General features: G+C 37.6%; 1 protein-coding gene across 1 annotated transcript in view; it reads right to left on the bottom strand.

The window, feature by feature from the left end:
* Positions 1–24,891, bottom strand: part of SLIT3 (slit guidance ligand 3) — an 835,110-nt gene that overhangs the window by 675,425 nt on the left and 134,794 nt on the right. The window contains exon 4 of the mRNA XM_044659841.1: positions 10,750–10,821. Coding sequence (XP_044515776.1) covers positions 10,750–10,821 — 72 coding nt within the window. The remainder of the gene's footprint in view (positions 1–10,749; positions 10,822–24,891) is intronic.

Raw genomic sequence — 24,891 nt, 5'->3', positions numbered from 1 at the left:
GAGAGAGAGAGAGAGAGAGAGAGAGAGAGAGAGAGAGAGAGAGAGAGAGAGAGAGATTATATTAGTGAAACTCCTTCAAAAACTAAGGATTCAAATGTAAGCCAGGGTAACAAGAGCAATTAAAATTTCCTGTTCAATATAGTACAACAACAAACATATTAATCATTATAAGTACCTGTGCAATAGACTGTTAGAGAATTTAAGTCTGGATTGCTATATCCCCTTCTTGTCTCAAAAAATGAACAGCTGATATTATTAATTCATGACTCTTTCTGGATATTTTCCTTCTTTTTTTTTTAAACCCCTGATCTTCCATCTTGGAATCAATTGATTCCAAGGCAGAAGAGTATAAGGGCTAGGCAGTGGGGGTTAAGTGACTTAGCCAGGGTCACATAGCTAGGAAGTATATGAGACCAGATTTGAACCCAGGTCCTCTCATCTCTAGGCCTGAATCTCAATCCACTGAGTCACCTAGCTGCTCCCTCCTGAATATTTTCAATTCCTGATATAGATACTCACAAAGGTAGAGAGAGAATGTGGACTTCATTGTGAAGGTGAAGGCCAAATCCCTTGTTCTCATTTTCAACAACTAAAGTTTAGCCTTGAGTGGATTCTTGAAGAGTTCTGACCCTTAATTTGGGAACTCTGGGGGATAATTCCCAAACTCTGGCTAGGCTGCCCCTCCACAGAATGCTGTGAGTAGCACATGGTATTCTACAGAACAAGACTCAAAGCTGGATGCTTCCAGCTCTGCAGGTGGGATTCAGCCAAGGAAGTCTGAGAGGGATCCAAGTGGCCACAATCCCATGTTCCTGCCCTCTAGGTCCAGACTGTCTCTCTTTTTTTTTTCCTTCTGTGTTTTCCATACAACATCTCAGTAGCCCTCAAGCTTTGGGCACACACTATAGAGGCTTTATTTATCATGAATGATGAACAAACCTCTAGCGTATAACTCAGAATCTCCCTAGTGCCACAGTTTCTCTTCTCTGGACACAGGACATGGATAGGATCAGCAAAAAAAATTGGCAACCCCCCCCAAACTTCAGAATATATTCTTAATAATAACAATAATAACATTTACATAGCACTTTATTATTACATGCCAGGCATTATGCTGAGCACTTTACAAATATTTCTTTTGATCCATTACCATAATTCTGGGAGGAAGGTGCTATTATTCCTTCCATTTTACAAATGAGGAAACTGAGGCAAACTGAGGTCAAGGGGCTTGCCCAAGGTCACCCAGTGTCTGGGGCTGAATTTGGGCTCAAATCGTTCTGACTCCAGACCTGGTGCTCTATTCACTGAGCCACATAGTTGACTAAACAAATCTATATTGATATACTTTGTTTTTACATCACTTACATTCTCCAATGTATACCTTCACCTTTATTTTTCCAAAGAACCTCCCCTTATTAAAGAAATGAAAAAAGATATGTATGGAGCGTTCATCAAAACTAACTCATGTATCAAAAATGTCTAACATATTTAGTGTTCCACATCCGTAGCCCACCCCTAACTCCTCTTCAAAGAATCAGGGTTAAGGTAATAGGTATCCTTATACTTGGAGCCAAAATTCATCATTATAATTTTGAAGCATTCCATTCCAGTGGTTTTATTGTTTCTTTTTCCATTTATATTGTTGTCATAATTGTGAATATCATTTTCTTGGTTCTACTTCCTTCCCTTTGCATCAGTTCATATTAGCAAAAGATGTTCTTTCATCATACTCCAGGCATCTGCCAGCAATTTGGTGTTACTCCATTTTCTTTTTTTTTTTTTAATTAATCTCTCTTTTTGTTGCTAAATCATCATAAGCAATAATGAACATACAAAGAAGAACAGAAAAAGGATTGTATATGAAACTATGAACCTCAGTTAGGAAGAGGTGCTTTAAAGATTCTTAATCCATTTTCCAAAGACCTTGCTCACTTAAAAGAAGATAAGGGTGCAGAAGAGTTCAGCTATTGGAGGCAAGACTAAAATCCAACTTCCTAACTCCACTGAAGCTCTATTCCAGGGTATTCTCTTAAAGAAAGCTCTTTAATATGTATTCCCTTTTCTCATAAAACAAGCTGGTTGGCCCTTGGGTTTGGCTGGTGCCGTCCTATCAACCAAAAGTTGTTGTGACTTCCTTTAAAGAAAATTTCCCTTTTCCCTGATACTCTCTTTTAGCTCATTGATATCATGAGCAAGAGGGCAGTGACAAGATTATGAAAATGATTAACATCGTACACCCTTCTTCACAAAATCATCTTGGAACCCCTACCAAGAAAACAAGCTAAAACCCTCACCTTGCAAACCAAAGAAAATATTAAATCCATGAAATCACTCAAGTTGCCCTTCCAAAGGATAGGGAGACTCAAAATGTTTTATGCAGCAACCTACAAGAAACTCATTTTGTGGGATGTTTCACATTCCAGCCCATGGTTTATTCCCCCATATATCCCTGCCACTAATATCAACCAGATGTGGCAGTGAAGTCTGTGCAGAACTGTAAAAATTACAAGCATATTCTGTAATTCCAAAGCATTGTAAAGTCACAGCTAGCTTTTTTTTTTCTCTCCCACAAGCTGGTAGAAAGTTCCTCAGAACAGGGACTACCTGTTCATTTTGGAAAACACTTCTGCTGGTCCAACTGGCAAAAAGAGTTTCCACCATGGTATCCAAATCTGCTTCCCATAAGTGGATAAAGGAAGTCAGAGAGATTCATTTGTAAACATCCTGGTTGGGTCTATGAATTTTCCCTTAAAAAAAAAAAAAAGAAAATGTTTCTGCCTCTAATACATCAGATCTCAGTTCTTGAATATGAGATGGGGATAAATGCAAAATCCTGTGCATTGATGTCTCAAAGATCCAGGAGAAAGCTGACTGAAAAATGGATTTAATCACAAAGCTCCACTTGAAGAATTAAAAAAAAAAATTAACCACTGTGCCCAATGTAGACTGCATTTAGCTAGGTTCACAGTCATATTAAGAAGGGAAATAGATTGGTACAGAGGAAAGAATGTAAGCCCTGGATTCAAGGATCATGGGTTCAAATATAGCTCTGATGCTTACATCTGTGTGAGCTAAAGCAAATCACTTAACCTCCTCAATTGAGGACCTCAGTTTCCTCATTTGTAAATGGAGAAGAGTGGATTAGATGACCTCTGGGGTCCCTGTCAGCCCTAATTCAGTAAACCTATGATAAAGGAGCTGAAAGGACTGTGGAGATTATTTAGTTCAATTTGTTTACATTATAGATAAGAAAAGCCAGACCCAGAGAAAGGAAGTGAGTCACTGGGTGAAGCCTAGCACAGTGACTGGCACATAATACGTGTTTAAAAAATGTCTGTGGAATTGAACTGTATTAATACCTATATCAAAGTTTTGGCCTTTAAATCAGTTTAGCAAGAAATCAATATATGAAGAAAAAAAAAACATTTAGGATCCAAATCCTTACCAGGGTAGTGTCCCAATGTAAGAACGGAATTCTTGGGGATTTAAACCAGAAAGAGACTTAATCTGTTTAATCCTTTGTTTTTACATATGGGGAAAATAAGGATTTGGGCTGGTAGGTGTCGCAATATATTCAGTACTAGGCCAGAATCATCTTCCTAAGTTCAAACCTGGTCTCAGACACCTATTAGCTGTGTGACCCTGGGCGAGTCAGAAACACACACACGCACACACCCTTTGCCTCAATTTCCTCATCTGTCAAATGAGCTGGAGAAGGAAATGGCAAACCATTACAGTATCTTTGCCATGAAAATTCCAAATGGGATCATGAAGCGTCAGACTCAACTGAACAACAAAAAATAAAAATAAGGATTAGAAAAGGACTTGCTCAAAGTCACACAGGTAAGTAAGTAGAACTGGGAATGAAACCTTCAGCCTTCTCCACACCCTCGTTCCCTAATACTTTGTTTTGGTTCTGTTATCTGTGCCAGGGTGTTGAGGTGCCATGGTGATAGGAGGAGTGAATCTGAAGGATAAATACCAAGATAGAGAGTATGCCCAGTGTAACCCATTATCTATCCACACAAAGATTAAAGTTAAATCAGCCTTCAAGTACATGATGAAACTTGTAGCTGGCAAAGTCTAAAACAAAAGCACACAGAAGAGTTGCCTGACAATGGAGTTTGCTGGATTTACATGGGGGGTGGGGGGTGGGAAGGGGATGGGGAGAGAAGAATTAGGCATCTTAAACATAAGGAGGAATAATTTGAAAGATGAAAAAAAAAGGGGGGCAGCTAAGTGGCACATTGGAAAGAGTGCCAGGCTTGGAGTCAAAAAGACTCATCTTTCTGAGTTCAAATCTGACCTCAGACACTTACTAGCTGTGTGACCCTGGGTAAGTCCCCCTTACCCTATTTGCCTCAGTTCCTTCATCCACAAAATGAGCTAGAGAAAGAAATAATAAACCATTCCAGTACCTCTGCTAAGAAAATCCCAAATGGGGTCACAAAGAGTCAGACATAACTGAAACAACTCAATAAAAACAACCATAACTGTGATTTTGGTAAACATCACCCACTCTCTACAAGGCAGTAAATAATCCAGTTGTGCTGCATCAGCATGTATGCTATTATAATAGTAGGCCAGGGTAAAACCCTTAGGACAGGATGAAACCCTTCTCTGCTTTCCAAAATTCCTAGATCACAACTGCAGTTGCCCTTATCTCTTCCATAGAGTCTAATTACTTCAGGAGGCTAAATTCATATCATCATCATCATCATCGCCAACATTATCATTCTCATCCGATATCAGATAGCAACTATGATAAAAAATTACAATTGTTCTTCCTGCTGGATTCTCACACTTGTCTTAAAGCACTATATTTATAAAAACACAGCTCTACAGAAACATGCATTATGCACAGGAACTTAAAGAAAAGTCTAAGATGGCTACAATGGGACACTAGATATTAAAAATCCAAATATGAGAGTCATTCTTTCTTAGGACTAAGCCAAATCATTTACCAATATAAAATTTTCCTGGAACTAGAAGCTAATGTTGCCTTTAATTTTTTTCACTGGAAAATACAGTTTATAAAGATAAAGGGTACGATGGCCCTGGGGCTAAAACAGGCAGTTATTCTGAACATTGTTTGCAGCTGCCTAAAGTCTACCTTCCTAATTCCTCAAAACTCCCCTGCCCCAAAGAAAAGGTGATAACTTTTTACCCTATTGACATTTTTAAAGTTCTCAAAGACAAGGACTTAAGAATAACTGGACTCTTATATCCTGAAATTAACATAAGTGATTATTCATCTACAACTATTAAACAATTACTAAATGTTTAATGGACTCTTTGCAACCAACTCCAAGAAAGCTAGGTGATTATGACATTAGATGTCTATAGAGCTTTGTTACTAAGAAGTCAAATTATTAAAACACATTCACAGACCAATTTGATGAGCCATTTTCTCTCCCATGTTCTTTAAATTACTGAATTTTAGAGGGCTGTTAATCACTCTATTTACCCTACCTTCCATTATCTAAGGAATCTTCAGAGATATTAACCAATTAATTCCAAAATAACCAAAAGTCCTTGTCCATCTAGTAGACTCTCTTTTTTACTGGAAGAGCCAAGACTACTTAAAAAAGGATAGAATTATAATATTTTTGAGCTGGAAAGGACCTGTTTACAGGGACCTGCCTATACCAGAGAACTATGAAAAATCTGTCTACCTGGAGCTCACAGTTTTGAAACCAGATATGAGTTCCCTGTTGGAGAGAGGAGAAATGCCCCAGATGTCAGAAAGAGAAAGTCCTAAAGGTACTTATCCCAAACTTTCCAGACAGCCACACTATGTTTTCCACACTCCAGGCACTGTGACTCTGGGTTCTGACATTCTGAAGAACTTCACCTTATCTTTCTTTGTCTCAGTTCCACCCAGCCACTTTGATGGCTGGGACTGTCTTGTTTGCTTCTATCTGTAACCCCAGGATTTAGCATAGTTCCTGGCACATAGTAAATACTTGAAAAATGTCCTCTCCATTCATTTATGCACATATTCATTTAAGATAATCTCATCCAATCCTATCATTTTACCAGTGATGCCTTGAGAACTAAAATGGTTTATGAAAGAGACTACCCATAGTTAGTGGCATTCTCTTGACCTTGACTCATATTCCAGAAATCTTTTCCCAATGAATTCAAGATGATGGGGGCTAATTAGCTGAAAAAGTACTGTGCAGTGTGTTGGCCAGTCCCTTCCCTCTCTTAAAAAATTAAACTTATAGCAATGGGCTGACTAACAGACTATAGTTATCAAGGGAGCACTTGATAAGGTGCCTGCGTTAAAGCTCTAGGAGAGCTAGCAGGTCACTTAAGTATAATTGGCTATCCCTTAATTACCATAGAGCAGACTTCAACCCATGGTGGGCAGGCATCTAAGTTCTGCCCTGGTGATCTTTCCTCTTACCCATAAAGCCTGGGTAACAGGTGCTTCCTTCTTTCTGGTCTCAGTGTTTTGGGGAACGTTACCGGTTAAGTGAGTATATAACAGCCTAAAATGTCCACTAGACATCCTGCACAGGTGTGAGCTAATCAGGCACCAAGTATTTGTCACCATCATTGTGCTTCCAACACAAGAACCAGCATGAGCAATTTTGGCCCCTGGGGCAAGGATCATGAATCATGCCTGGATCAAGCAGTGGGAAAGATGCTCTCAAATCACCTTTGCAATTCTTAATATGAAAATAATGCAAGTGGTAATTAAGAAAAACTCAGTTCAGTAGGAGGAGTAATTAATTGCTATTGAGGTTTCCATGTTTTAGATGAAACATATGTGTTAACTTTGTTTCATCCTCAAAATTTTGCTGCCAGGTGCTTTGCCCTAATAATAACTACTCCAGCACTGTCTTCAAAACTTTTATCTCCTTAGAACTTCTGGCTTTCCACAGGACTTTGTCTTATATGCCAGAGAAAAAAATTTGATTCTGGAAGTTTCTTTTATTCCTGGACTACTTCTCATGGCAGAAGTCTTCTTTTTTGTGACTGTGAAGAATTGGATTTTGTGGTGGCAAAAAATTGGAAATTGAGGAGATGCTAATCAATTAGGGCATGGCTGAACAAGTTGAAGTATGTGATTTTGATGGAATACTATTACTCTATAAGAAATTATGAACAGGATATTTTCAGGAAAAAAAAAGAAAGACTTATATGAACTGACGCAAAGTTAAGTGAGAAGAACCAGGAGAACACTGTGCACAGTGACAGAAACATTCAACTCTGAATGACTTAAGCTATTTTCAGCAATACAAAAATCCAAGATGATTCTGAAGGACTTATGATGAAACATGTTTTCCACCTCTGGAGAAAGAACTGATGGAGCTTGAATACAGACTGAAGCACACTTTAAAATTTTTCTTTATTTCTGAGTTTGGGGTCTGTGTTTTCCTGTACAACATGGCTAAAATGGAAATGTTTTACATGACTGCATACATCAAGTTGCTTGCTTCACAAGGCAGGAGGAAGAGATGGGGAGGGAAAGAATTTAGAACTCAAAAATTTAAAAAAATGTTAAAGATTGTTTTTAAATGTAATTGGAAAAGATAAGATATTTGAAAAAAATTGCAAGTGCATTAGAGAGTTGCAAAAGAATGAGAGGTCTGAATGGAGAAGATTGTTACTGATGGGAAGGGTTAATGATGGATGTAGCAAATGAGTCAGGGCTTTAAGGTACAGATCCAGGAGTGGAAGCAGGTGTGTAGTAGAGACCATTCAAGTAAAGGCACAAAAGACAAATGAGCACAAGGTTTAGTGGGTGGGGAGAAGTAAAGGACAGTCCAGAGTAGCTGAGTATAGAGGTCAGTAGGGAAAAGAGAGTGAAATATGGCTGAGAAAGCAAAGAGATTCAGAAAAGGGAGATATCTATGAAGATTAGAGTTATTAGAGGAGATTTCATTAGGATGAGGGCCTGCACAGGTCCAAGAAGGGCCCACTTTCCTTTTTACTAGCCTTTTTTTCAATGAACAAACATTTACTTTCTTCCCATCCCACCTTTCCTCTCTACCACTTAAAAAAAAAAAAAAAAACTTCTGATATGTATAGTCAAGCAAAAACGAATTCACACATTGTTCATGTCCAAAAAATATATGAGGGATATCATCTTTCACTGAATCATGCCCACTGATGATGAGCTAAGGCAAGGTTCCATCGTGCCTAAATATCCCATTCAGTGTTCCCAGACTTGTCCATGCTCACCCTATAAATATAGTATATCAGTCAATATTCAGATAGAGATATACTTAATTCTTTAAAAAGAGAAGTCAAGGCTTGTGGGATTCACTGAGGGTCATATTCTGTGAACTATTCAGCTAATTATCCCAATTATCTTGACTTCACTGAAAATCAGAGCTATGTTAAATGAGGGGACATACATAGACAGATACACTCAGGTTTGGTCAGAAAGACAGTGAGAAATAACGTCCTATGCAGCACTGGTAGACACCACAAGGCATGCAACAGAAGCTTGGTGCCAGGTTATCTCAATGCTAATTGAGATCTTAGGCTTCTTCATGCCTCCAGGGAACCAGGGAACTAGAAAATGATCTGGGAAAGCCTGGGGGCTGTACTGTAGGGACCCGATGACAGAAGGAACTTAAACCAGGCTCCCATATTGGAAAAGCATCACAAACTGCCTAGGAAGACCAATTGATAGCTCACTTCTGATCCTGGCTAGGAGGATCATTTGGGTGAAAAGTAAACAATTTTACACATGCACTTGAGGGTTTCTTAAAATGTAAAAATCTGACTACAGACTGCCATCACACAAATCAGAACCAGCATGGCGCAGGGGAAATGAGCACTGGATTTAGAATAGGAAGAATTGGGTTTAAATCTCACTCATGTCACTTACCATATGTGAGACAAGAAACAATTCATTTAACCTTCCTTGGTCTCAGTTTCCTCACCTGCCAAAGATGGAGGTTGGGCTGAATGACCTCTGTGGGCTCTTCCAGTTCTAAATCTGCAATTCTATAAACTATTCAGTCAATCTGAGCAACAAAATAAACGACCATATTCTCTTTGCTAAAAAGCCAATACTAAAATCACCAAATAAATAGCATATAATCTGCCCTAATTACATAAAAGCAGGATAAACAAGTGCAATGTAATCCTGAACTGAGAAACCAGGCTCTTGTGTGGAAATAATTTGCGGAAATGGATATACCGGAGAGATGAGGTGGAGACCAGGGTCAGCTTACGCTGCTTTCTTGGCTCTGCTCTTAGCTCAGCTTTTCCAGCTGAGTTAGAAGCCGAAGCAGAGAGGACTCACATGTGTGTTCAAACAGCATGGGGGAAGGGGGTGTGTGCATTCACCCTCATGTCAAGCCAGCTGTGCAGGTAGTTCCTGAGTAGAAGACCATGAGGATGTCCCATATCCAGGAAGGTGTTGACAGAAAAGACAGAGTGCCTCAGTATAGAGAACACTGCAGGAGGAGTGCTTGACAAGATGCAGGTGTCTTTTTACTTGTAAAGAAGAGTGTCTCTGTTCAATTTGGGTCCCCATCCAGGCCTTTCATGTTGGTACATTCAACAAAGAAATTCTTTAATTGTATGTGTGTATATGTATGTCATAATGCATGTGTGTATTTTTCTAACATTGATTGGCTCTTAAATAAGTAAAAGACATTGTCAGGTACTTTATGTTTCCCAAGTAAAATGAAATGATGTCTATTCCTTCACATATAATTTTATTACACAAGCCAATATAAACACAATTGGAAATGTACGTGGGATATCGCAACTTTTCGGCCTCCCCACGGTGACTACACAGTTTCACCAGCAAGGTTTCTAAGCAGTCAGACCATTTGTTGTGCCACTAATAGAAAAACACCAGAATAAAATTGATCTGTATGCAGCATCTGCTGAAAAGTCCCCAATGCAGCTAAGTCATGCTCTATCCAGTTCTGCTTTGTGATCAATGAAAAAAGGCACCAGGAGAATCCACATCAGAATAGTAGAATCCATTGGCCATCACCACTAAGCACTGACTGAGCATCCATCCAATATGTGCTCAGTCCCTCTACCTTGAAATGTGATTTCATTTCCAATTCCAACCAGTCTCCCTGTTCAAAATAACTCATATTGAATGAATGTGCCCAGATGTTGCTTTAACTGATCATTTCTGGTGGGAATAAAAAATGACTAGCTGGCTCAACCATTCTTGCAGAAACATCCTCTAAACTGGGTATTCTGAGGCCAGGAGATCTAGAAAGCAAAGTCTATGCCGCATTTATTCTACAAAAGGCAGACGCTGTTCTCATTGGGAAGACTGTATGTGAATCCAGGTTCCACTCAAAATGTTGTATTCAAAGCAAGAGCTCTCCATAACCAGTGCTTTTTTGTTAACAAACTGAAAGCAAATCCCATAAACACAAGACATTTCTCTGCAGGCAGCTGGGCCCCTCTGAAAACCCTAAAGTACCTCACTCCAACCTTCCCCCCACCACCCCCCAGCAAGGAGCATCCCACCATCACAAACGAATTATCACCATTGGCCTCTTAAAGCTCTTGAGCCCTGAGGGAAGCAAAGAGAAGCAAAGACTGATGGCTTCTTTATTTTCTCTCTAGTTCCATTTCCTTCAACTGGCAACACCTCACTGAACATTGGTCTGGCTTTTCTATTCAACAGATCCACCGCCAAGTATCACATGGCACAAGAGACTACCAACACGATGGCAAATGCATTATCCACACCAGCCGTAGTAAATAAAAGCACAGACTGTATATTAGGAATCAAACTATACTTACAATCTGGTTAACTTCAGGGTGTTCTGGAAAAGCAATTCTGGGAGAACTTGTAGTTTATTCTTGTTCAAACGCCTAAAGATAAAAAAATAAATGCAGAATACAAAGAACCATTAAGGAAAAGTCCACATACAGGGAATCTTGTATACCCAGAGACTCCATAGCAACCAATAATGAAAAAATTAACAAGTAATTATTGAGAACTTCCTATGTGCTCAGTCCTAAGTTAGACCCCATAAGTGTTATAAAATCATCACATTCAAAGAACTTCCAACCTACTGGGAGAAATAAGACACAAATATAAAAAGATAAATGGCAACATAAAGGAGTATATTATCAGTACCAAATGAGGGAGATAATATAGTGGAGTGGAAATACCACTAGAAGTCTGAAGACTTGAGTTAGAATATGAACTCTGTTACTCACATGAACTGGGTGAAGTCACTTAGCATCTCTGGGCTTTTTTCCCCTATCTATAAAATAAGGGAGTTAACTCAGATGTTCACTAAGATTCCCTTCTAACTCTGGATCCCATAATTCCTTAAATAGAACCGAGAAGAGACACTATATTCATTTAAAGGAGGGAGCTATCCCTGTGGGCTAGAGTAATCCAAGAAGGCTTAATAAGTTGAGCCTTGAAGGCTGATGGAAGGCAGTTTGGGCAACATTTAGAAGATCTGCTTAAAATTTTGCTTCATAAGAAAATGTTGGTGATGATAATACACTATCAGCCTCACAAAGGCATAGTAAAAGGTGGGTTCTTCTGCTAATGATGATAAAGTATTTGGACACAAGGTTGGAAAAATCCTTTGAATTCAGATTTTTGGATGGCCTTGAATGTTCAACCAGAATAAAATTGATGTTAACTTGAAGGCCATGGAGAGGTCTACCATCATTGCTTGCCATAATGAAAATGATGTTTAGAAAGATTAATTTGGTGGCTGTCCCATATACAAGGATCTTCCACCATACTTGTAAATCTCATTAACCATAAACAACTATGACCTCAGTCCTTACTACACCACAACTAGACCCTAACCAAGAGTAAATGGGATGTTGGGATGCATTAAGGGAGATATATGCTTCTAAAAAATAGGGAAGCAATAGTTCCTCTGCCCTGACTGGATCACATCTAGAACAGCCATGATCAATTCTGGGAAGCCAATAGTTTAAAAGCAACACTGATATGGAGAGTTCTCAGATAAAGGCAAATAGGATGGTGAAGAACCTTGGACTCATGTTAAATGAGGACTGCTTGAAGGAACTAGGTATATTTAATCTGGAAATAAGGACCCAGGGTGACATGATAACTGTCTTCAAGTACTTGAAGAACCCTCATGTGGAGGCAGGATTAGATTTGTTCCGTTTAGGTCCAAATGACATTACCAGAAGCAACGGAAAGAACTTGCAAAAAGGTCAGTTTCAGCTTGATGTTGAAGAAAAAATTCCTAACAATTTAAAATGTGCTGCCACAAGAGGTGGTTCCCCTCCTTGGACGTCTTTGAGGAGAGATCTGAAGGTAGTTGTTCAATATGTTCGATTCATTTCTTGTCGGTTTTGTTAGATTGGCATTTCTTTTATGTATGGGTTGGAGCAAATGATTGATAAGGCCCCTTTCAACCCTAAAAATCTGTGACTATGTGAATAATTTGAACATAAGAGATGAAAATAAAGATCTCAAAAATGTTTTTGACTAGTGAATGTATCATATTAAAATGTAATTGGAAAACGTTTTTTAAAATAAGTATATTTTACATATAAATACAATGCAATAAAATTACAATAAATATAATAAATACAATAAAACATAGCTAAACTAACATTACATTTTTATATCAACATGTAGTATGTAGGCATTCTCATATTCAGATTATCCATCTCCTTCCCTTTATATTTGAGTTTAACAATCACTGGTTTAAAAAACTAAAACTGCTTCTCATAAATACCTGTCCCATACTTCCTAAAGTCAATTATGTTCCCAGAACAATACAACACTGCTTGGTTTATCCTCTAGCCCCAGGCATGAAATTTGCTTAATTTGGCTGAAACTCATTTCAACTGATCTTTTTTTGGGGGGGGGCGGTGAAGGGAGAGCTTAGATCTATGACTTTATTAATGTGGAGAAGTTCTGGAATGGAAACTACCTTCACTAATTAAAAAAAAATTTAAATTAACTTATTTGATTTGTGTGTGTGTGTGTGTGTGTGTGTGTGTGTGTGTGTGTGTGTGACATCAAAGTTCCCAGATATCTCCCTCCCTCCCTTCTCCATGCTAGAGAAGGCATTATATATAAACTATGTTATGCATGTTTCTATTTATTAGCTCTTTCTCTGGAGGTAGACATTCATAGTCATTGTTCAAACAACATTTCTGTTGCTACATATAACATTCTTTTGGTTCTGTTCATTTTGCTCTTCATAATTTCATATGTGTTTCCATTTTTTTAAAATTAACTTGCTCATCATTTCTTGCCACACAGTAGTATTCCATCACAATCATATGCTACAATTTGTTTATCCATTCCCTGATTGACATTACAATCAGAGCAACACTAATTCAATTAGCAATTCCTCTAGAACTAAAGGTCTTAAAAGGTGGTCAGCAGCACCAACAGGTTAAGTGACTTCTCATGGCCATAGGACATATATTAGAAGCATGATTTGAATCTGTCTTTACAATTCTAAGAATAATCCTCTATCTGCCACTCCATGACACCTCTCAGTGAATGAACTGATTAAACAACTATTAATAAAGAATACACAAAATCTTGTACTGGGTATTCTTGGGGACAGATAAAAGTAACACATATATTTGGAACAAAACTGTGGCTTTATTGCTATGAGAAAGGACGGATGAGGAATTCACTCTCTGTCAATAATGCAGGATAAAGCCTTCTCTGAAACAAATATTCTTAAAGAGTTGCCTAGAATATGAAGAGTTTAAGTGACTTGCTTAATGTTATAAAGCCAGTGTATGTCAGAGAATCCACAGCTTTCCACCATGACACCCTGCCCACTCCCATAATACATAGTAATTCATGATTTGTCCAACAAGCAGCTCATCCACTAAATGATTCTGATATTCACATCAATTTTTAAAATTCTATATTAATTCATTTTATAAATGAGTACACTGATTCCTCTGAAAAACAATGTAAGCCCCTCTGCTTCTGAAGTCACTGCCTTCATCATTTGGTCTGAGACGAATATCTAGGCTTACCTATGGTGGTGGCCACTTAATTATTTATAAGACTGTTAGCTTCACTTCCGGGATATCTTTATATTAGGCCTATGTATGATGAAAGAAGAGGCAAACTCTAGACTAGAGTCTAGCTAGGCATGAACTGAGGCTCTTCTCTGCCAAGAAATGTTTATAGACACAGCCAGGTCATGTGGCTCCCATCTTGGGTCTGCAACACTTTCAAGAATCTCTTCCAGAAGGTGTCTGGTTTTTATCTCTGGCTCTCTGCCTCTCCTCTCTCTGTGTCTCTCTGTTTCATCCCCCCCAATAGCCCCCCAACTCTCAGCTTTTTGGCTGAGAAGAGCAATGAATCTTCCAAGCACCATGGGACTGCTGCCAGCCTTCCCCTTACATGCATCCTGCAGCCTCAAAAGTGAGAAAGTAAGGAAGTTGTGTGTTTGATGCTTGCTTTGAGAGCACAAACAGCCTAGAGAGATGAGGGGGAAATACAATCTGTATGGGACAATTGCATTATACCAACTGAGTTCAGTTCTCCTGGGAATTGGCAGCAAGTGGACTCAACACAGGAGAAGGTAAAAAATGTGAAACCTCGGTCCCAAATGAGGTGAGATATTCATGATTTTGAGAAAAACAATCTTTCATTCCATAGGTACTTTTGAAAATTTTCTTTTGGCAATCAATCATTTACTGAACATTCATTAAATGCAAAGCACTCTGATAAGCACTGTTGAAGAAATATTTGTATTTCTTCCTTAGAAAGAAGGTAGAGAAAAGGTCAAAATGATTTAGAAATAAAAGGTGATATCATAAACAAATCAAGGGAGTAGGAATATCTTACCTGTCAGATTTATGGATAAGGGAAAAGAAAAAATAGAGAGCATTATTGGACATAAAATGGATAATTTTGATTACATCATATTAAAAAGGTCTTGCACAAACAAAACCAATGCAGCCAAGATTAGGAGGGAAGCAGGAAACTGGGGGAAATTTTTTTACAACAAATTTCTCAGACAAAAGCCTCATTTATCAAATAATAAAGAATTGAGTCAATTTTATAAAAATATGAGTCATTCCCAACTGATAGAGGGTCCAAATATATGAATAAGCAGCTTTTTGATTAAGAGATCAAAGCTATCAATAGTCATAGAAAAATATTCTAATCATAATTGATTAGAAAAATACAAATTAAAAAACTCTGGGGGGCAGCTGGGTAGCTCAGTGGATTGAGAGTCAGGCCTAGAGATGGGAGGTCCTAGGTTCAAATCTGGCCTCAGCCACTTCCTAGCTGTGTGACTCTGGGCAAGTCACTTGACCCCCATTGCCTACCCTTACCACTCTTCTGCCTTGGAGCCAATACACGGTATTGGCTCCAAGACAGAAGGTAAGGGTTTAAAAAAAAAAAACAAAAAAAAAACTCTGGGGTACCCTCTCAACATCTGTCAGATTGGCTAATATGACAGAAAAAGAAAATAACAAATGTTGGAAAGGATGTAGAAAATTGGGACATTAATGTAAAGTAGAGTTTGTGAACTGATCTAACCATTCTGAAGAACAATTTGGAACTAGCCCAAAGGGCTAGAACACTGCATACCCTTTGACTTAGGATTGATCTGTCCCCCAAAGAAATCAAAGGAAAGGGGAAAGGACTTATATATACAAAAGTATTTATAGCAGCTCTTTTTCTGATGGCAAAGAAATGGAATACTGAGGGGATGCCTAATCAATGGCTAAACAAGAAGTAATACATGATTGTGATGGAATACTATTGGGACAAATAGGATACTCTCAGAAAAACCTGGAAAGACTTACATGAAGTGATGCAAAGTGAAATGAGTAACAGCAACATTGTCTAATGAATAACTATGAATAGCTTAGCTATTCTCAGCAATACAATGATCCAAGACAATTCTGAAGAATATATGATGGAAAATGATATCCACCTCTAGAGAAAGAACTAAATAGTCTTTATTATCATTATTATTTGATCTTAAATTTATTTTGGAACATGGAAAGATTTTGCATGACTGTACACACTAAACTTCTTGCCTTCTCAAGGGGGTGGGGGAGGGAGAGAGAAAGAAAGGGGGGAGAGAGAGAGGAGAGAGGGAGGGAGGGAAGGAGAGAGAGAGAGAGAGAGAGAGAGAGAGAGAGAGAGAGAGAGAGAGAGAGAGACTCAAAACTTTAAAAAAATGAATCTTAAAAAATTTTGTTTCATGTAATTGAGATGAAAATAAAACTAAATGTAAAAGAATAGAAAAAAGAAAGAAGGTACAATCTATATCATCACATGTATAATTATCTAAATTAGAAGCTTTTTAAAATTAAATTTTCAACTATCAACCAGCTTTCTCCTTTACATCTCTCTCACCATGAAAAAGGAAAAAAAGATGAAAAATAAAACCCTTATAATAAATAAGCATAGTCTAGTAAAAGAAAAATTTTCCACAATGGCCATGTCCAAAAATGTATGTCTCATTCTATATTTTGGGCCAATAGTTCTTGGTCAAGAGGCAGGTAGCCTGCCTCATCATCAGACCTATAGTCCTAGTTGGTCATTGTGTTGAAAAAAGTCCTTGAGTGTTTCAATTTTTTAAATATTTACATTGATAATGTTATATTATTTTTTCTCCTGGTTCTATTCATTTTATTTAATATCAGTTCATACAAGTCTTATCAGGTTTCTCTGGAACCAACTATTTCAAAATTTCTTACAACACAATAATATTTCATTTCATTATTACAATTTATTCAGTGATTCCCTAATTAATAACCATACACTTAGTTTAGAGTTCTTTTCCACTACAAAAAACAGCTATAAATATTTTTATAAAGACTTAAAGATCTTTTCCCTTTACTTTGATCTTTTTGGACAATAGAGTTCATAATGGGGTTGCTGGGTCAAAAGGTATGAGCATTTTAATAACTTTTGGGGTTGCTTTCTTTCCAGAATGGTTCTACCCATTCATAGCTCAACAGTCATATCACATGTCCATTCTCCCAAAGCCCTTTGAACATTTATTATTTTCTTTTTTGTCAACTTTGCCAGTCAGTCATTTCTCTAATTTTTAGTTATTTGGACCATTTTACCCCCCCTATTATGTTGTAGATTTCTAATTCAGAAAACTATCTGTTTTTTAACTACTTAATTGGTGAATGGCTCTTATTCTTATAAATTTAAATCAGTTCCTTATATATCTTTAAGTCAAGAGTTCTTAATTTGGTTGCACAGGTACCCAGGGGATCCATGGATAAATTCCAAGGATCCCATGAACTTGAATGGGGAAAAATTTTATCTTTATTTTCACTTTCCTCTGGTTTTATAATCTTATGTATTTTACTCTATGGATTTATAAATATTATTCTGCAAAGGGCTCCAAGGGCTTTATCAGACTGTCAAGGAGGGGTTCATGACACACACAAAATATTAAGGACTTCAGATTGAAGGTTTCCATATATAGGAAAAGATAACTCACACTAGAAAACAGGCTTTGTAAAGTCCTAAGTGAGCAGTAGAGACAGCAAGTACTGTAACTAGTTCAGATGAATGTTAGCACCTAGCTAGAGAATGGCTTTCTTTTTCTGCTTCACACTTGAGAAGTATTAGAAATTATAGAGCTGGAATGGGCCTTTGAGAACCTTTTATCAATTCCAACGTTTAACCTGTGAGGCTTGAATTCAAGATAAGTGAAAGTAAGTGGCAGATCTAGGCCTCAGACTGGCTCTTGTGAATCAAAAGGGAAGAAGAGAACAAGATTTGTGAAGGACATTTGAAAGGCTTTGTAATTTTAAAGAAAGCTGGAGATTGAAATTTAGAGATGGGGATTTTTGGAGGACTCTAAAAGAAAGAGAAAGAGGAATCAGGTTGAAATAAAAGCATGTATCTATGGAAAGATCACTGGGTTTAGAGTTTGAAAACCTGTTTTGAATTCTGGTTGTTTTCTTGGGCAAATCATTCAATTTGGGTAAAGATGGAAGGAGCTAGATGGTGTCCTGGAAATTCCAAGTACTAGGCTTGGAATTAGGAAGATTCATCTTCCTGACCTCAAATCTGGCTTCAGACACTGTGTGATCCTGCTTGCTTAGTTTCCTCATATGTAAAATGAAATGGGGTAAGAAATGGCAAACCATTCCAGTATTTTTTCCAATAATCCCAAATAAGGTCACAGAGTCCCATGATTGAACAACAATCATGGACAAGTTATGTAACCTTAAATCAGTTTTTCATCTGTAAGATGAGGGGTTTGGGCAAGATGGCCTCTAAAATCCTTTCCAACTCTAATTCTATGATCCTCTGAAAAGGATTCAAGCTGAAGAAAAATGAGAAAGGTGACCCACTGGAGAGAGCAGCACTGAACTTGGAATCAGGAAGACTTGAATTCATATTTAAGACATTTCCTAGCTGAGTGACCTTGGACACAAATCACTTAACCTCTGCCTGTCTCGGTTTCTTCATCTATAAAATGAGCATGAAAACAATAATAATTCTTACCTCCCAAGATTGCTATAAGGATAAAATGAGGTGATATTTTTAAGGTGGCTTACAAATCATGAAGTACTATATAAATGCTATTATTATTGTGCTGTTATTAGAAGGAATAGATAGTATCAAGAAGAAAGTAGAAATGGACCTAAAGAGAAGGATCTGAGGAGGAACAAAATAGAAGGAGGAAAAATATGGGTATAGAATAGGGAGTTAAAATTAGAAAAGTATATTAAAAAATTTAGGAGAGACAAGTTGCTAAAATAAAGGATAGGATGCTGAGTTTGCTTGTCAAGTTGCTAAGGCGAGGAGGAAATGGCCAAGAATCATCCTCTTCTCTGTTTCTGAGCAACAGGGGAAATAAAATTCTACCAGCAAGAACAACCAAGAGTTGATATTTTTCTTCCCCAAAAGTATGGAGAGTTAGGAGATTTTTATAATGGCTTACACCAGGTATACAATATTTTAAATTTTGTACTACCCGTGAGATTCTCTTCCATTCACAAAGTGCAGAACTGTCTTTCTCTGAAAAGGGAACATAAATTGATTCAAAGTCTATCTCTCCAATCTTCCACTTACCACAGAGGATGAAGTATTCAATAGGAAAAGATTCAATGTTAAAATAAAGTAGAAAATTTATCTGAAAAAGCAAAAGGGAATCTTGACTTATCTCAGAAGTTGGGAAGGTAACAGAATGTGACAGAAGAGAAAGGGAAGAAGGACTCCTGAACATTTGGAGCTAAGTAATAAATGTGTGGCTAAAGAAGAAATAGTGACCTATTCTCTAAAGAATGATAGTGGGTCCAAGTACTATAGGGTGAGAAATTATCCAATAAGGCTAATGGGAAAAGATGATTGGTTGTGATTGTTAAATTCTTTTAAGGGGAGGAGGAAGTGAGGCACTTCTTTACTGACATGAAATGAACAATATAGCGGTCTTCTCTTCTCTAAAGGCATGGATCCAGGACGTGACATAAAACTTCCCAAGACCTGTCAAAGCAGATGATTTCTATCCACTTCTGGTAATTCACATGGCCACCATACTGCTAGAAGGAATATAAAAAGTATTGCTAAGGATTATGAAATTTGGAGAAAGGAACTAAAGACTTTAAGAGCACAGGTGTTATTTTCATCACTGCAGCTGATCAAAGGGATTCTGAACAGAAAGTTCATATCTAAAATATGTGAATAGCCACTTAGGATGGAGTTTGAGAGCTGGATTTGTTTTTCTGTCCACAACTTATACTGTGGTAAGGGCAAGCTCTTATTGAGGGATGGAGTACACCTCACAAGAGCCAATAAAAATATGTTCTTCTGGAGCCTTGCAAAGTTAATCAAAGGGATTTTAATCCAAAATGAAAGGGGAAGACAAAAACTGCCTCCATATATGCTAGCAATCAGGTGGCACAGTAAATAGAAAACTGGACCTAAAGTCAGAAAGACTTGAGTTCAAATCTTGCCTCAAACACTTATTAGCCTTGTCACCTCAAGCAAATCGCCTAGCCCCTCTCAGATTTAATGTCTCTATCTGTAAAATGGAGATAAAAAATAGTACCTACTCTTCAGGATTGTTGGGAGAATAAAATGAAGATATCTGTAAAGCATCTGGCAAACTATAAAGTGCCATACAAATGCTGGTTCTATCAAACAAATTAGATTCTACAGAGAATAGTTACAATATAAGAATAATAACAGTCACTCTATCCAGAAATTAGCAAGAGAAAATTACTTAAGAAAACAGGTCAACAGGCACTTATTAAGCTCTTACCATTTACCAGACATTGTGCAAAGCCCTTGAAAAGGAGCTACACTAAAAGGCATTGTTTTCACTCTCTATCCATACACGTTCAAGGCATGAGGAATAAGCAAAATTAGCTTAGAAAGCATAATGCAAAAACAAACAAACAAATTAAATTTCATTAGTGTATCTAAGAATTGGATGGAAGGGGGTCTATGGCTATAGCTTTGGGAAGGTAGAATAGATCGTATTCAAAAGGAATAGGACTGGTAAAAGGGTGAGATTGGAGCTACTCTCATGTGAGGAAATCTAGGAGTAACATGGTGAAATATGTGCATAAAGGTAAATGGAAATGAAATCAGAAGTCATATGGCATATAGTGTCTTAAGCATTAATGTCCTAAAATGATACTAAGACTTTTGGAATACTCTATTCTGTCTTTCAAGTCCTCTACAGACCACCTGGATGGGAAAGGAAAACTGATGAAGAATTCTGGAAAGAGATCACAAGCCTGTCCCAAAGGTATGACCAAAAAAAAAAAAAAAAAGCAACGAAGGATTTTAGTTATACAAACATCTCCTGTATAGAGGTCACTTTTTGCAAAGGCAGAGAGCTTCATAGTCACTTCTTCACTAAACTTAATGATAAAGAGAAAAAAAGGAGACATTGCATTCTCCATCTGAATCTCACCAACAAGGGGCTGGTTGATGGGGCAGAAAGTGACCACTCCAAATAAAAAGAGGGGAAAACCAGGAAGAGTCTGTCAGGCACCTTGATTTTAGGAATGCAGATTTCAAAGGATTCAGAGAAAGTCTGGGTAAGATGCTCTCTCCAAAAGAGGGAAGCCCAGAAGGGATAGGAAACTGTGGAAAATAAAATTCTGAAGACACAAAGGCAAAGAATTTTGATTATGTGGAATAACAAGAGGGTCCTCACTCCAATCTCAATCTCTCTCTCTCTCTCAATATCTCTCCTCTCTCTCTCTCTCTTATTTTCTGATGGTTAATATTTATGAGGCATTTCCTATATGACAAACTTTGTGCTAGGCATTGGTGATTAAGAGTTTACATTTTATTGTGGAAAACACATATAAATATATTCAATACATATACAAAGTAAAGATAAAGCAATTTGGGGTCTTAGGCCAAAGCAGTTGAGGAATCAATCAATAACCAAAGTATATTAACCACCTATTATGTGCTAAGCTAAGTTCAGGGAATACAAAATAAAAAATGACACAGAAACATGAAAAGGGATTCAAGGAAAACTTTGAAGAACAGAGATTGAGAGTTGGAGGTAAAGAGGAAGTAACATTCTAGAAATGAGAGAATAGTCTATTCAAAGACATGGAGACAGAAGATTACCTACTGTTTATAAGGATAGTAAGAACTCTCATTTGCCTGCACTACAGAATATGTGAAGAAGATAATGTGTAATGATCTTGGAAAAGTAGACTCGATCCAGTTTCAGAAATGAATTAAATGTCAAACAGAAAAGTTTACTTCTGATCCTAGAGGCAATTGGGAACCACTTGAAACAGGGGAATGCTGTGTTTTAGAAATAACCATTTTTCAATTGTCTGGGATATGAACTAGAAAAGGAAAACCAATTATGAGATTTTTTTAATAGTCCAAGTGAGAAAAAAATAAAGGAATAAAACTAGAATGATAACTTCGTGAGTAAAAAGGAAAAAATGGACGTGAGAGATGGCAAGGGATGGGGTTGGGGGACAACTGACTAGATCTGGTAAATGATTAGATATGGAGGATATGAAGGTGACTGAAGAGTCAAGAGTGAGAAGAGAGGAAATAGAGGCAATGGGTATAGAAACATTTTATGAGAAGATTGAATACAAAAATGCAATTAAAAAAAGCTAAAGTAAGGAGTGTTAAAGTTTAGAAGGAGCTGAGCCTGAGGGATACTATAGATAGAAAAAAGAAGGTAATGGATCATTTAAAGCTACATTGAGGAAAGGAGGATAATCAAAGAAGAGATAGGACTGATGCTAGGGATGGGTGGGACAATGATGACAATGACAAAGAAGAAAAAGCTGCTCAACTCTTCTGTTATTTTAATTTTTCTGCCAAGGATAATGATCTTTTGACTATTAAAAAATAAACAACAATGACTAACAGGAAGTTGATAACCAAAATAAAGAGATAATAAGAGAGCACACAGTTGCCTTTGATAAAAAAAAGTCTGGATTAATTGAATGACAGGATACTCTAAGAAATGACAGGTGTGAATATTAAGCCATTGTTAATGATCTTCAAGATTCTGGCATGCAATAGATGTATGATGAGATTAGAGAAGGCAATGTTGTCTCAATTTTAAGAACAGTCAATAAGCCATAGAGCATTTCTTTAAATTTTGGCAAAAATGTGAACTGGAAGGACCTCCAAGAATTGATGCAGAGTGAAAGGAGCAGAACCAGGAGAACCTTATACACAGAGACAGATACACTGTGGCACAATCGAATATAATGGACTTCTCTACTAGCAGCAATGCAATGATCCAGGACAATTCTGAGAGACTTATGAGAAACAATGCTATCCACATCCAGAGAAAGAACTGTGGGAGCAGAAACACAGAAGAAAAACAACTGCTTGACCACATGGGTTGAGGGGAATATGATTGGGGATGTGGACTCTAAACGATCACCCTAATGCAAATATCATTAATATGGAAATAGGTCTTGATCAATGACACACATATAAAACCCAGTGGAATTGTGTGTTGGTTATAGGAGGGGGGTTGAAGGAGAGGAGGGAAAGAACATGAATCATGTAACCATGGAAAATTGTTCATAATTAATCAATAAAATAAAAATAAATTTAAAAAAATTTTGGCAAAATTCAAGGATGTCTTATTAAAAGGACAGTTAATGAACATCAAGAAAAAAGGAATGGATCATTACAAAAAGCGACATAGCTTCATCAAAATGTGGTCCTGTTAGACTCCCCACGTTTCCTTCATTAATAGAGTTAAATGATTATATTGTGGCAATGTAACAGCTAGATTTTATTTTTAAAGTACTGGAGCATAGTCCTCATTTTATTTTTGTTTCGCAGTTCCCCAAATTTCTCCTACTTCCACTGAATCCTACCTCCTAACAAAGAAAAGCAACTCCAGAAAAGTAACCAACCAAATAACCATATCTGACAGCACATGCAACACATAAAAACTATGTCTCGGATGAAGAACTGAGAACTGAGGTACTGTAACTCAAAATTCTGTAGGCACTTCTAAAGAGAAGAAAGTGTCTTTTTCTAGACAAGTTTTAACGCCAACCACTTGTACCTTATAAACAAACACCTTAGATCAGTTCATGAGATACAACAGCACAGACTGACATCCCAGCATTCTCTGTATAGACCAGTGATTCCCAAAGTGGGCACCACCGCCCCCTGGTGGGTGCTGCAGCAATCCAGGAGAGCAGTGATGGCCACAGGTGCATTTATCTTTCCTATTAATTGCTATTAAAATTTTAAAAAATTAATTTCCAGGGGGCTAAGTAATATTTTTTTCTGGAAAGGGGGCATTAGGCCAAAAAAGTTTGGGAGCCACTGCTATAGACAGAAAAAGTCTGATCTCTGACAAGATTGCAGTGTTTTAACGCAGTTAAACTGCAGTGTCTTAGGTTCTTTTCACTTTCCTATCTTGCTAGTATTTTAGTTAGTAAACAAAGAGAAGAACATCTAGTGAGACCCCTTGTCTTACAAATGAGGAAACTGAGACCCGTTGTATTCAAGTAGCTTACCCAAGGTCATACTGGTAGTCTCAGAAGCAGGATCTGAACCCAGTGCCTGTGTTTTTCCCACGGCAATATGCTGCTACCCCAAAGCATTAAGCATTTAAGTACAGTCATGAATCTACAATGAGTCTGATATTCTGCTGACTAAGCTAGTCAGGTAATATGTTGTGGTGAGTTCTATCTGTTGCCTTCTTTCCTAGGTTTATATTTTTGGGATCTCTGAGCAGTATGATTGATTGAGAAGGCAAAAGGGGGGTGGGGAAGGAAAGGGAATAAGAGGGGGAGGAATCTGGTTCATTGTATGGCCAATTTTTCAAATGTATTATTCGCCCCTTCTCTCACCACAAACTGTAATCACTGGGACATTTTTAGTCAGTACATTCCTAGAGAATGAATGGGGGTAGGATCTAGCTCACCCCATTGTCTGAAATTTGCAAGAGCAGTAAAAAGCAATGAAGATCAAAGATAGCATTAAAAAAGAAGCATTAATATCTGCCCTGCCACTGTACCCTAAGGACACTGGGGTTTTTCCATCTGACTTGCATTTAAAACTTTCCATATGTGTGGACTCCACCATTAGAATGTCAGCTCATTGAGAGCAAGGACTGTATTGCTTTTTTTGTTTTGTTTTGTTATCTCCAGCACTTAGGACAATGCTCTGTATAGAATAAGCGTTTAATAAATGCTTTATTTGTTCATTCATTATCTTATATTTGTCCGTAGTCTATAATTCTTTTTTTTTTTTACACCCTTGTACTTCGGTGTATTGTCTCATAGGTGGAAGATTGGTAAGGGTGGGCAATGGGGGTCAAGTGACTTGCCCAGGGTCACACAGCTGGGAAGTGGCTGAGGCCGGGTTTGAACCTAGGACCTCCTGTCTCTAGGCCTGGCTCTCCCGTAGTCTATAATTCTTAACCCTCTTGAGTCTATCGCCAAACTTGAGCCACGTGGATTCAAAATAGAAATGACTAT

The sequence above is a fragment of the Gracilinanus agilis genome, chromosome 2, assembly GCF_016433145.1.
Source record: "Gracilinanus agilis isolate LMUSP501 chromosome 2, AgileGrace, whole genome shotgun sequence".
NCBI classification, from domain to species: domain Eukaryota; kingdom Metazoa; phylum Chordata; class Mammalia; order Didelphimorphia; family Didelphidae; genus Gracilinanus; species Gracilinanus agilis.
The sequence above is the reverse complement of the archived record's forward strand: the minus strand, read 5'-3'. Positions and strand labels throughout refer to the sequence as shown.